Source organism: Cynocephalus volans, chromosome 2, assembly GCF_027409185.1.
Source record: "Cynocephalus volans isolate mCynVol1 chromosome 2, mCynVol1.pri, whole genome shotgun sequence".
Classification (NCBI taxonomy): Eukaryota; Metazoa; Chordata; class Mammalia; order Dermoptera; family Cynocephalidae; genus Cynocephalus; species Cynocephalus volans.
Genome location: NC_084461.1, coordinates 161,548,260 through 161,562,961, shown reverse-complemented (window position 1 = coordinate 161,562,961; position 14,702 = coordinate 161,548,260). Strand labels below are relative to the sequence as shown.

General features: G+C 36.7%; 1 protein-coding gene across 2 annotated transcripts in view; it reads right to left on the bottom strand.

The window, feature by feature from the left end:
• CCDC138 (coiled-coil domain containing 138) overlaps positions 1-14,702 on the bottom strand; it is a 108,206-nt gene that overhangs the window by 12,870 nt on the left and 80,634 nt on the right. For both annotated transcript variants that reach the window (XM_063086551.1, XM_063086552.1), the window contains one exon: positions 12,667-12,843. In XM_063086551.1, coding sequence (XP_062942621.1) covers positions 12,667-12,843 — 177 coding nt within the window. The remainder of the gene's footprint in view (positions 1-12,666; positions 12,844-14,702) is intronic.

The window sequence follows — 14,702 nt, the reverse complement described above, 5'->3', positions numbered from 1 at the left end:
AATGTCCCATTTGTAATACAAAGGAAACAGAAAAGACATTCATAATAAAGTAATATTATTTCAGTATGTTGATGCTTAAGGACAACTGTGCTGTAAGACATAATAAAGTAGCCAGATGCTTGTACCTATACATAGAATCACCTTGAATGCAACAGGTATACATGAAAACTGGTACTGAAAAAAATGAAAGACTAGTGCGGCAGGCTGAATAATGGCCTCCCCAAAAGATGCCCACACCCTAATCACTGGAACCTACGAATGTTGCTTTATATGGCAAAAGCTTTGCAGATGTGACTAAGTTAAAGATCTTGAGAGTGAGATTATCCCAGCCTATCTGAGTGGACCTAAATGCAATCACATGTGTATAAAAGGGAGGCTGATGAATGACATCACTGAGGTGGCAGAATATGAAGCCCTAGATCCTCCTTCCCCCACAACACACTGACTGTACAACAATTCATGACCAAATTCCCTTTGTGTAAAACCCAGAAACTTTAAGAGGCTCCTGCACCCCAGAAGAGTGCAAAACTAGCCACACTGAAGCTAGTAGGGAAATTCTGATACCTTACTGCCATAATCCCTTACACAGTTCCACATGAGAGGAACCACCCCCCTGCCCAGCCCCCAGCTTCTCCCCATGGAGGGAAAGAGGTATACTCAAAGTCAGAGGTATACTCAAAGTCTCAACATTTCCAGGGACTATGCAAAGGACTGGCAGCTGTCTAGCCTGTCTCAGAGCACTGATAAGATCCTGCACACTGTAGGCAGTTTGGGCCGTTGGTCACCATGGCCACCCCATCTGCAAGCCCACTTCTGGCTTAGCACAGAGCGAGCTGCTGAAAAATCCCAGCTCTCGGCTTCTACCTGGGAAGGGAAAGAGGTGCACTGCATGTCCAATAGTCAACCTTATCTGGGGATTGCCTGAGAAAATGACTTCAGTCTCTCTGGATTGGGATGCTAAAGGGACCTAGTATACTCTAGACTCCTAGGGGCTGCTAAGAACAAAAAAAGAGTATGGGAGAGGCAGGAAGGTTTGAATCTCTGTCTTCATGTGAAGACTAAGAGAGGTGGCTTTTGTGTTTAACATACAAACACTAACAGAAAGAGTCAAGAAAAAAGAAGAAATAAGAAAATAGTTTCCAAAAAGAAGAAAAAGATAAATCTCTCGGAACTGACTCTAATGAAATGGAGATATATAATTTACCAGAGAATTCAAAATAACTACCACCAGATAATTTCCCACATGTACAAACTTAATTTTGTATAAGGTTATTCATAGGAGCACTGTTTATATTAACAGAAGACTAGAAACACTCCAAATATCAACACTGGTCTGCTTAAATGAATGAATTTTAATTGAAGAAATTACATAACAAGTATAACACCTCGAAGACATATTGCTGACAACAACACACATATAACATGCTAGCATTCTTGTGATAAAATGGAAAAAATCAGTGTGTGTGTGTGTGTGTGTGTGTGTGTGTGTGTGTGTGTGTGTGTGTGTGTGTGTGTGTGTGTGTGTGTGTGTGTGTGTGTGTGTGTGTGTGTGTGTGTGTGTGTGTGTGTGTGTGTGTGTGTGTGTGTGTGTGTGTGTGTGTGTGTGTGTGTGTGTGTGTGTGTGTGTGTGTGTGTGTGTGTGTGTGTGTGTGTGTGTGTGTTGATTCCCTCCAGGAAGGGAAATGGTGACTGAAGGAAGACTTTTCACTTTTCTATCTCTGAAATTATGAGTTATGTGAACGGGGTTACCTTTAAAACAGTAAATGTAATTTTGTTTTTAAAAAAATCCTTAAGTTAAATAGCCAAAAAACTCTTATCTTTTTTTCAAAATAAGTAAAAATAAGTGTATTTATCATCTGTATATTTAATTATTTGATTTCTCATCTTTTTCTACCACACTAATTGGTGGGTGAAATTTTACTCCATATCATATACAATGCTGTTTTTGTTTTTGTTCCATAAAATATGTGTATAAGTTTTCTCAAGAAAGGCTACATCACAAACCTAAAGCTTAGCCAAAAAAGGGCTCATACTATGCAGTGTTACGCAGCAAAAAGGCCAGACTTGTACCTTAGAAAAAGAGATCCTATTATAGTGTCAGACTAGGGAATGCAAGCATCATTAAATTATGCAACTTTTAATAGAGTTTTAAATCTGGCAGCATTCAGAGACCAATCAAATGTATGGCTACATGTACTAATTGACTCTTAAGCAAACTTCAGAGGTTACAGAGGGACTCTTAGGTTAGTTTATTATATTCCCCATGCCACATATCCCTGAAGTAGTTCACCAAAAGCTACTTGAAAGCTCTTTTGTGCAGGGAAAGAAGGCCAATGAGTCAGTTTTTTAAAAATCAAACTTCACAGAAACTTCCCACAAGACTCAATTGCCTTAGTAAATAATAACAAATGATAGTACATGAACATAATGAAATATTAAAAAACAATTAAAAATAAAGGCTACACAGAAATATGCAAAAAAGCTCATAACATTATGTTCAACAAACCAGAATAGAAAGAAAAGATTAAGGAGTTTTACTACATAAAAATCCCCGAGTCTTGATGGTGGCCAGCAAGGCCCTTCCCAATGCAGCCCTTTCCTGTTCGGACCCTTCTACTACTCTGCACTCACTCACTCTGCTGCAGCTGCACTGGCTTCCCTGCTGTTTCTTGAAAATACCACATACTCACTTGCCTTTGCTCTAGATGTTAACTTTCATGAAACTTTTAAAAATATATATTCTTCAGTTACTAAATATAAATCTTCCCATCCTGTTTCCTCATAAAAGAAATTCTTCTATACGAAAACTTTTAACAGGTTATATGTACCTACTAGAAATATGGGAGAGTGTGCACTAGGTTAGTGCTTTGTTGGAACTAGTGCATCTATAATTTTCATTGAAATTATCCTTCCTTTAATCTCCTTAATAATAAAAGAATCATAGAGTGACAGAATAAATTAAAAACAGCAAGAAGAGAAAAAGTGATGGTGCCCAAATCAGGAAAAATTTACTGCCAATGAAAAACAGTAGCTGCACCAACTAAGAAATACATGCTCAGAAATAAGTTCCAGATCTATAGAAGTTTAATGCATGGAATGTAGTACAAAGTATTTGATGATTCTTTGCTATCTTTAACTTTATTACATTTTCTTATTTATGTTCACAGACAGAATTTAAATACAACTCAAGGGTATTTCCTTGCAATATCTCCTAAGATTTTCTTGCATTTTAAAATTTAAAACAGATAAACATAACCTGATTGCAAGTATGCAACTGTATAAACACTAGAATCTAATCATGTTAAACAAAACAACAGAAAGCACTAACCAACATCACTCTAAAAACCATTCACAGAAAAAAGATAGGAAGTAAATGTTCACAGTAAGTAAATGTACTATCTTTTGATAATGACTACTTTTTTTTTCTGGGATATGTTTCTTTTTTTATTGACAAATAAAAATTGTGTATATTTATGGTGTACAACATGACGTTTTGATACATGTATATACTGTGAAATGGCTAAATCTATTATCTCGCATTTGTGTGTGTGTGTGTGTGTGTGTGTGTGTGTGTGTGTGTGTGTGTGTGTGTGGTGAGAACATTTAAACTATACATTTGACCCTTGAACAACATGGGGGCTGGGGCGTTGCCTACACTGTCCCCCACTTCACCCCCCCAGTCAAAAATCTGCATCTAACTTTTGACTCCTGAAAACTTAACAATAGTGTACTGTGGACTGGAATCCTTACTGATAATATAAACAATCAATTAACACATATTTTGTATGTTATATGTATTATATACTGTATTGTTACAATAAAATAAGCTAGAGAAAAGAAAACATTATTAAGAAAATCATAGGCCCAGGTGAGCCTGGTGGTGGTGGCAGAAACAGCGGCCAGTGGAACCGCATGGCTGGACGTGGCCCCTCACCCTGCCTCGGACCCAGGGGGGAGCACCAGCCTACGGGATCTGACTTGCCGAGTTTGGCCCAGCAGAACTGCACAATGCTAGGTGCTCATTCTATGACCACAGAGTTTGGAACAGGAACCAAGGTGGTTTAACATAACCACCACCACACCTACCGTCAAGCAAAGACAATTCACCCCCCACAGGAGCAACAAGGGCCACTCCACAGCCAACCTCAGTGTTAACAGAAGAAGCAAACCCTCTACCAAATGACCAAGCATCAGCAAAAAAAAAATACTAGAAGTACAAACAATCAAGAAGAAGTGGCACCACCAAAAGAATACAGTAATGCTCCAAAGTCAGACTCCAAGGAACAGGGAATCCTTGAAATGTCTGAAAAAGAATTTCGAGCAATGATCTTAAGCAAACTTGAAGAAATAAAGGAAGATTCAATTAAAGAACACAATGAAACAAGAAAAAATATCCAGAGTATGAAGGAAGAAATCTACAAAGAGATTAATACCTTAAAAAAGAGAGTAGCAGAACTTCTAGAAATGAAAGATTCACTCAATGAAATAAAAAACACAACTGAGAGCTTGAACAGCAGGCTAGAGCAGGCAGAAGAAAGAATTTCAGAGCTTGAAGATGGTCTTTTTGAAATAACTCGGGCAGACAAAAAAAGGAAAAAAGAATTAAAAATAATGAGGAAAATCTAAGAGAGATAGCAGACAACCTCAAGCACTCTAACATCTGAATTGTGGGTATTCAAGGGGAGGAAAAAGGAAAAGGTACTCAGAGTAACAGAAAACTTCCCAGGTGTAGGGCAGGATACAGACCTTCAAATCCAGGAAGCTCAAAGGTCCCCAGATAGATTCAACCCAAAAAGATCCTCCCCAAGATATATTATAGTTAAATTTGCAAAGCTCAAAGACAAAGAGAGAATTCTACAAGCAGCAAGAGAAAAGCGTCAGGTCACTTATAGGGGAACCCCCATCAAACTAATAGCAGACTTCTCAACCAAAACCCTACAGGCCAGAAGAAAGTCAAATGATATATTCAAAATACTAAAAGAAAAAAATTGCCAGCCAAGAATTCTTTACCCAGCAAGGCTCTCCTTCAGAAATGAGGGAGAAATAGTGTATTTCCCAGACAAACAAAAGTGTGGGAGTTCACCACTACACGACCAGCCCTGCAAGAAATTCTCAAGGGAGTTGTTCATCTGGAATCTGAATAATGGTGACCACTATCACAAATACACAAGAAAGAGCAAAACCCACATGAAAACAAAAATTCCAGGAAGAAAGAGAAAGAAGCTAAATCATTCCACCTTAAATTCCCAACTAACATTGAAGAAGAGAAATAAAAGGGGAAATAATGATCAAAAGATATTTAAACCACCTAAACAAGAAGCATTTAAATGACAGGAATTAAGAAACACTTGTCAATAACTACTCTAACTGTGAATGGACTAAACTCCCCATTCAAAAGACACAGACTAACTGACTGGATTAAAAAGCTAGACCCAAGTATATGTTGTCTTCAAGAGACCCACCTCACCAGTAGAGACACGCAGACTAAAAGTGAACAGATAGAAGAAGATATACCATGCAAGTGGAAACCAAAAATTAGCAGGAGTAGCTATTTTTATATCGGACAAAATAGACTTTAAACCAAAAATCATAAAGAAGACAAAGAAGGCCTCTATATAATGATAAAGGGATCTATCCAGCTAGAAGACATAACAATCATAAACATGTATGCACCCAATACCAGAGCACCTAGATATATTAAGCAAACACTCTTAAACCTAAAGAAAGAGATAGGACCTAATACACTAATAGTGGGTGATCTGAATACCCCTCTCTCAGTATGGGACAGGTCTTCCAGGCAACAAGTCAACAAAGAGACACAGAATTTAATCAACACCCTAGACCAACTGGACTTGGCAGATATATACAGAACATTTCACCCAACAGCTAAAGAATACACTTTCTTCTCATCGGGTCATGGTACATTCTCCAGGATAGACTACATATTAGGTCACAAATCTAGTCTCAGCAAATTTTAAAAAACTGAAATCATTACAACTATCTTTTCAGACTACAATGGACTAAAACTGGAAATAATCAATAAGCAAAATGCTGGAAGCTATACAAATACATGGAAACTAAATAATAGGCACCTGAATGACCTATTGGTCCAAGAAGAAATTAAACAGGAAATCAAAAAATTTCTACATACTAATGAAAATAAAGACACATCATAACAAAACCTATGGGATACTGAAAAGCAGTACTAAGAGGCAAATTTATTGCAGTAAATGCTTATATCAAAAGAATGGAAAGACTTCAAATAAACGACCTAACACTATGCCTCAAAGAACTTGAAAAACAACAACAATCCAAACCTAGAGAGAGTAGACGGAAAGAAATAATTAAAACAGAGCAGAACTAAATGAAATAGAGACCCAAAAAACAATAGAAATAGAAAAGATCAACAAAACTAAAAGTTGGTTTTTCAAGAAGATAAATTAAATAGACACCATTAGCTAGATTAACAAAAAAAAGAAGACCCAAATAAAAAAATTAAAAATGAAAAGGGAGACATTACAAGTGATATCACAGAAATACAAAGAATCATTAGACACTATTATAAACAACTGTATGACAACAAATTTGAAAATCTGGAAGATATGGATAAGTTTCTAGACACATATAAATTACCAAGACTGAACCAAGAAGAGATAGAAAACCTAAACAGACCAATAAGGAGCAAGGAGATTGAAGCAGTAATTAGCAATCTTCCAACAAAAAAAAGGGATGCAAGGATGATTTAACATACGAAAGTCAATAAATGTGAAACATCATATCAACAAACTCCAGGACAAAGACCATATGATTATCTCAATAGATGCTGAAAAAGCACTTGACAAAATTCAACATCCATTCATGATAAAGACTCTCAACAAATTAGGTATAGAAGGAAAATATCTCAACACAATAAAAGCCATTTATGACAAGCCCACTGCCCCATTCTGAATGGGGAAAAATTGAAGGCCTTCCCCTTAAGGACAGAAATAAGACAGGATGTCCACTCTCACCACTTCTATTTAACATAGTCCTGGAGGTACTAGCTAGAGCAATCAGGCAAGAGAAAGAAAAAAAGGGAATCCAGATTGGAAAAGATGAAGTCAAACTTTCTCTTTTTGCAGATGACATGATACTGTATTAAAAAAAAGCAAACCTAAAGACTCTATCAAAAAATTCCTAGAGCTGGTTAATGACTTCAGGAATGCTGCAGGATGCAAAATAAATGCCCCCAAATCAGCAGCATTTATATACTCAAATAATGGATTAACAGAGAGAGAAATAAAGAAAGTAAGCCCATTTACAATTGTCATGTAAAAAAAAAAGATACCTAAGGATCAATTTAACCAAGGAGGTGAAAGACCTCTACAATGAGAACTATAAACCACTTCTGAAAGAAATTAAAGAAGACCCAAAAAGATGGAAAGATATTCCATGCTATTAGATTAGAAGAATTAACATTGTGAAAATGTCTATACTACCCAAAATGATCTACAGATTCAATGCAATCCCCATCAAAATACCAGTGACATTTTTCACAGAAATGGAAAAAACAATCTTACCTTTCATACGGAAAAACAAAAGACACCGAATAGCCAAAGCAATCCTGAGCAAAAAAAACAAAGCCAGACACATAACTCTGCCTGACTTCAAATTATACTACAAAGCTGCTGTAACCAAAACAGCATGGTACTGGTATAAAAACAGACATTCAGACCAGTGGAGTAGAATAGAGAACCCAGAAATCACTCCTCAGGCTTACAGCCATCTGATATTAGACAAAGGCAACAAAACTCTACATTGGGGAAAAGATTACCTCTTCAACAAGTGGTGCTAGGAAAACTGGATATCCATATTCACAAGAATGAAACTAGGTATGCATCTCTCACCATACACTAAAATCAACTCAAAGTGCATTAAAGACCTAGGTATAAGACCTGAAACTGAAAAATTACTAAGGGAAAGTATAGGTGAAACATTTCAGCATTTAGGTCTGGGCACAGGCTTTATGAACATGAGCCTGAAAGCATAAGCAGCAAAAGAAAAAATAAACAAATGGGACTATATCAAACTAAAAAGTTTGTGCACAGCAAAGGAAACTATCAACAGAGTGAAAAGACAACCTACAGAGTGGGAGAAAATTTTTGCTAACTATGCATCCAACAAGGGATTAATATCCAGAATATACATAGAACTCAAGCAATTATACAGTAAAAAAAAAAAAATGACCCAATTAAAAGATGGGCAAAGGAGCTGAATAAACATGTTTCAAAGGAAGACATACAAATGGCCAACAGATACATGAAAAAATGCTCAACATCACCAGTCATCAGGGAAATGCAAATTAAAACCACACTGAGATACCACCTCACTCCAGTTAGACTGGCTATAATCAAAAAGATGGTGAATAACAAATGCTGGTGAGTATGTGGAGAGAAGGGTACTCAACTGCTCTGCTGGTGGGACTGTAAATTAGTACAACCACTATGGAAAACAATATGCAGGTTTCTCAGACAACTACAGATAGATCTTCCATATGATCCAGAATCCCTCTTCTGGGTATATATCCAGAGGAATGGAAATCATCATGTCAAAGAGACACTCCCATGTTCACTGCAGCTCTGTTAACAACTGCCAAGATATGGAACCAACCTAAATGTCCATCAATGGACGATTGGATAAGGAAACTGTGGTATATATATACACTATGGAATACTACTGTGCCATAAAAAAGAACGAAATACATCCATTTGCAACAACATGGATGACCCTGGAGAAACTTATGGTGAGTGAAATAAGCAAAGCAGAGAGGGATAAATACCATATGTGCTCACTCATATTTGGGAGCTAAGAGAGAAAGGAAGGAAGGAAAGAAAGACCACAGTAGTGCCATGGTCTAACAGAGAGAGGTCACATTCCTAGGGCTACAAAGTGGAGTCGGGGGGAGGGGGAGGGAGGTTGGGGGACAATTGGGTGGGGACAAGGGGTACAAAAGCAATTTCTGGTAATGGGTATGCCCCCAGTATGAATCTGGCCCTCACATCATGCGCAGGAGGGGTGACAATTAGCTTTGTATCTCATGAATATTCTTAATAATAAAAAAAAAGAAAATCATAAAGGATATTACATTTGTAGTACTATACTGTATTTATTGATACCATACATAAGTGCATATAAATGGACCCATGCAGTTCATCCCGTGTTGTTCAAGGATCAACTGTATTCTCTTAGCAATTTTCAAGTACACAATACATTGTTATTAACTATAATCACCATGTTATCCAACAGATTTCCTGAACTTATTCCTCCTAACTGAAATTTTGTATCCTGTGACCAACATTTTTCCTATTCCCCCAAAACTATTTCTTTTGGCCAGTTTGTAGTTTTCCAAATTTCTATTTTTTTTTTAAGTAAAGTTTATTTTTATCAGAAAAAGTCTGCAAAATGTACTCAAATACATTATTGCCATTCAAATGTTAAACAGCAGCATATTACCTAGACAAGGAAGTTTCTAGGCCACAAGAGAGAATAAACTAAATAATACAACCTTAAATACCTCCATTTAAACTAAGTCTGACAAGAAAAGGAAAGGATTCTTTCCAATAAAATAAGACTCAAGTTCTTACACAGCTAAACCCAGATAAGTGGGTTTAACCACTGACAGGGAAAAAAAAAGAAACCACAAAGTAATTTTCTAAAAGCAACACTGCTAAGTTACATGATATATACCCATGCCAAAAACAGATATAATCAGAAGCCCTCAATCTGAAAAAGAATTGTGCTCACAATACATACAGCAGGATAAATCAAGGTGGAGATCTTAATTTACACTCAAAGAAATGCATTTAGCAGCTTTCAAAAACAATACCTATGCAGCTAATAACTCGTCTCATATCTGAAAAAATGAATCTGGGGGAAGGACACAGGGAGAAGAGAAGGAAAAAGTGTTCTGCAGCACCATTGCCTATCACATGGCTTCCCACAGACATCCAGCAGAGACGGGGCAGCCGACACCTCTCAAACTACTGTTGTGAGGGACCAGTCTTCTCAAATTTTCAATGCAAAACAGAGAATCCATCACACTTTTACAACATGCCATTTAAAAAATACTAGAAAAATAAAAATTTTAAAGAAAGCATACAAAATATAAATCCAAATATTTTTAATTATTATTAGTTAACAGACATAAAATTACTGTCAAATTATGTCACAGGTTTTTTAATGCTAAGTTTCTGTAATGACCTCTTAGTGAACCAGTCATAGGCACTTAGAGCTCAGCCCACTGACACTTTCTCCCAGCCCATGAAGGCTCCTGAGGAAGCCCCAGGCTCCACAGAGCACTGGAAACACACTGCTGTGAAACACAGCACCTCACACAGCTGGCCACCAATACCCATTAATTAGGTTAGATAAGCCATCTGCAAATCTATTCTATCAAGAATTCTTTGGCAACAACTTTTTTCTGCCATCTTAAGAAAACGGCATGTAGACATTATGTATATGGTCAAGAGTTTCCAATCTCAAAACCTACAACAAAACAAAACAAAATGAAAAACCAAAATATACAGAAGTATCTGCTGCATTTTGGTCTATCATTTGTTTATGCCTTCAACAAACTGTGTTGGCTGTCTAACAGATACTGGATTTACATTGAAAACAGAAAACATGTCAAGCAAGTAAACATGCTTCAGTCAGACATCATCAAAGATTTGCCCTTTTCTGATCTTCTAAAAGTCTGCCATCATTAAAAAAATATGGCTTTCATAGTAATCAGCATTAGGAACTGTTTTATTTACTCAATTTGAGTGAGAAAGGCATAACTTTGGATTTGAGTAACTTGAACAAAAGCAAACAAATGTGAAGGACTGTTGACTTGATCTAACGTGATTTCTCCAAATGTGAATTTGTAGTCCCACAAAGTCATTTCACCCAAGCAGGTTAACCATTTTCTTAAATTATATTTAGTTTTCCTCTAACTACAATGAGAAAGACATCATCTGTTAGACATAATTAGAAAAACTTCTTTTTGATGAATAGATACTTCTGTATAGTAGGATTTTTGTTTTTCTTATTAAAAAACATTTTTCTTCTCAAGGGCTGGTCAGTTAGCTCAGTTGGTTAGAGTATGAGGCTGATAACACTACGGTCTAGGGTTTGATCTTTGCACCAGCCAGCCACCAAAAAAAAGAAAAAAAAAACTTCTGTGAAAGAAGTTGGAAATCTGGTCACTTAATCTTAGGTCTCTGTGCCCCACTAGTTCACTAACTTTTCACTTTTTATTCTACTCCTTACATAGTAAACTGAGATACAAAAGCCCAAGATTACTAATCTAGGCCCAATATCTTAACATGTTAGTTACAAATGGCTAACAGTATTGATAAAATACGTCAGAGAACATCTGACATTTCAGGACAAATCTCAGGAGAAAAAAGCAAACCTGGAAAACCTAATAACTGTACTATGGTACAATGAGCTTTACCTCTAGAGTCAGAGACCTGGCTTTGAGTCTCAATTCTACCTCTGTCTAGCTTGGAATCCCTCAAGTTACCTAAATTTTCTAGGCCCAGTATCCCTGTCAGGGCTTCCTCACAGAAAGTGTTGTAAAGGAAAAACACCACCATATACTAACGTGAACTGAAAATGTGGAACCATACGCCAAATGTACCTAGACAGAAGCACAATCATGCTTTGAATCCAACCATCAAGGAGTCCCCACAAGTGGCACCAATTCCATAGGCTGTCTACTACCACGTGCAGCAATGGCCTTCCACCTTGAATTTCCACCTCTGGAAAGCACAAACATTCTATTTTTAGAAGTTCTGTAAAGGGGACGGGGTATAGGGAAAAGGCAGACTGCCAATGAAAAAGATTAGAGCAAAATGGCTGCTTGAGACAAGCTGAGAAGTTACATGAGACTTGAAGAGCAACGCCAACAGAAGCAAATGAAAACATCTGTGGTCAGCGTCCCCACACCTGCCTAAGTCAGACACAGCTAACAGCAAGTTAAAAGAACTTGTTATACAGATATAAAGACTAAAAAGAAAAAAAACTCCACAGACTACAAAACATTACAAACACGAATAGAACAGAGTAGCCACATAACTGAAGTGCCCCACCCCCAATCTCTCCAATAAAACAGTAAGGCTGAACAGGTGACAATAGGAGTTATGTCTGGGTCATTACTCCCACTCTAGGTGGAGATATATTTGATGATCTCTCTTTCTGATCAAACAGGGAATATACAATTAGAGCTGTTGGAACGATAGGATAAAAGAGAAAAGAGAAAGAGGTTCGAATATGTAAGTAACATTTGCAGAGTGTACCCACATAACAGATGACTTAATGGAAATTGTGCTAAGTTAGTGAAAATCCAGACCAAGGGTTATATTTTTTAGTGATGTTATTAATGACTAAATTACACAGCTGTAAAAAATATTTTTTAAGCATTTAAATTTTAAAATGCAATAGTGTCTGACATGTGGAATTATGTATTTGGACCAGATGAGGATAGAAAAATCATCCCAATTTTTTTTTTTTTTTTTGCCACTGGCCAGTATAGGAATCTGAACCGTTACCTCAGTGTTATAAGGCTGTGCTCTAAACAACTGAGCTAACTTGCCAGCCTTGCCCATTCTCATTTCTTTACATATGTAAAACTTAAAAACTTACTGGATTCCACTGTCATCTGAAGCAAACTATCAATAACATTGGATAGCAGTCCTTTACTGGATATTCTTAGATGACTTAATATTACAGGAACAGCTTGATACTCCAAAAACAAGGCTTTTCCTTCATCTGTCTTCAAGTCCAAACAAAGAGAATCAAATGCCTGAGCCAGGTAATCAGCTGAAAAACAATATGTATAATCAACTGCCATATCAGTAGTCTAGCTGGTAATTAGAAACAGAAGGTAAAAAGCGAATATCATCACTTTAACGAATTCAAAAGAGAAACAAAAATTAAGTGACAAGAGATGATAAGCTAAATTTAGAATTTTCCTACCTGAGAAATTTGTTAGAACTCAAATGAAGAGTAGAGGCATCATTACATTATGACAGGGTGAACTTCATTTAGAATTTTCTTTTTTTAAAAAAAAGATGACTGGTAAGGGGATCTTAACCCTTGAATCAGTGTTGTCAGCACCACACTCTCCCAAGTAAGCTAACTGGCCATCCCTACATAGGGATCTGAACCCGTGGCCTTGGTGTTATAAGCACCACACTCTCCCAAGTGAGCCACAGGCTGGCCCTAGAATTTTCATATTTTAACACTAAAATGACAAGCCCCATTTCTTTTTTATATCAAGAAATATAACTGAAGATTAATAATAAATACCATAAATTTTTATGTTCCATATTTGATTATAACTACTACATGCTTCCAAATATTTAAACAGCATCAGTATTTCTATGTTTACAACAGCTTCCAAGATTATTTAAGGGGTCTTCAAAAAGTTCATGGAAAGACTTGTATTATCTTGTAATTCGAATTTTCCATTTAGTTTCTGAAGCATCCCCACATTTTTTGTTGTTGTTGCTTTCTAAATGTCTACCCATTGCAAAATGTAACTTCATAATACAAACTTTTTATCTTTTCCTTTGGCAGCTGGCTGGCATGGAGACCTGAACCTTTGACCTTGGTGTTATAACACTACACTCTAACCAACTGAGCTAAACAGCCAGTCCTATACAAACTTGCTCAATCGATTTTAAACAAGGATTTCTCTCTCCTAGGAAAGATCAAACATTAGGCCATTCAAAGCCAACTTCAGAAGACTGGATGTACTCTGGTGTGCTACTTTTCATGACACATCTGCCATTAAGAATGGCAGCAAGACCAAGGCCAGCCCTATGATGGCACCTGCTGGATCAGAATCCCTGGAACTTTCTTGAGGATGTTACACAGATGACTGGGAAGCCTGTAAAGCCAGGATTGGGAAGCACTAATTCAACCAGAGTCAATGCAAATGAAGTATTAAGATACTTTATACTTACACTTCAATGCACCAAACAACCTGTCAATACTCTTATAGCAGCTTTACATTGTGCTTTAAAATGTATAATGTTTAAGTTTTCTAAAACTCTTCAAACTACTATTCAGAGGAATAAAAACCTGTTCATGCTGTTTAAGTAACAGTGAGCTAATTTTTCTACTGAGATTTCTGTTTAAAGGAGAAAGCTCAAGAGTACCTTGAAATACACTGGAAGTTGGGACAGAATCACCACATTAAAATCTACTGTCTTCTGGCCCCATGCAGCAATTCTTTGCTGTTTCGGCTTATATAAACAATAAAGAAACAATTTAAAACCCTAGCTATTAAAAACTAGAAGCTGAGACGCTGGGTGGTTAGCTCAGTTGGTTAGAGCTCAGGGGCAAGGATTCGGATCCCTATACATGCCAGAGGCCAAAAAAAAAAAAAGGAATGAGAATAACTTGTATGAAATTAAAATACATGTGAAAGAATTTTGAGAAATTAAAATCTGTGCCTCTGGATCAATTTACAGTACATTCCATTTTTGGTTTTAGCTGAATTTAGTTCAAGGAACACTAACATTTATTTAATGTTGTAGTTTAAAAAAAATAAACATTAAAAATAAATATGTATCAGGTTAAGCAAAGTCGTCCAGACTTGCCTTACTTAGAAATATGTCTTTTTTTTTCACCACAACACAAGTAAGAGTACAGATGAATCCTGACTTAACTCT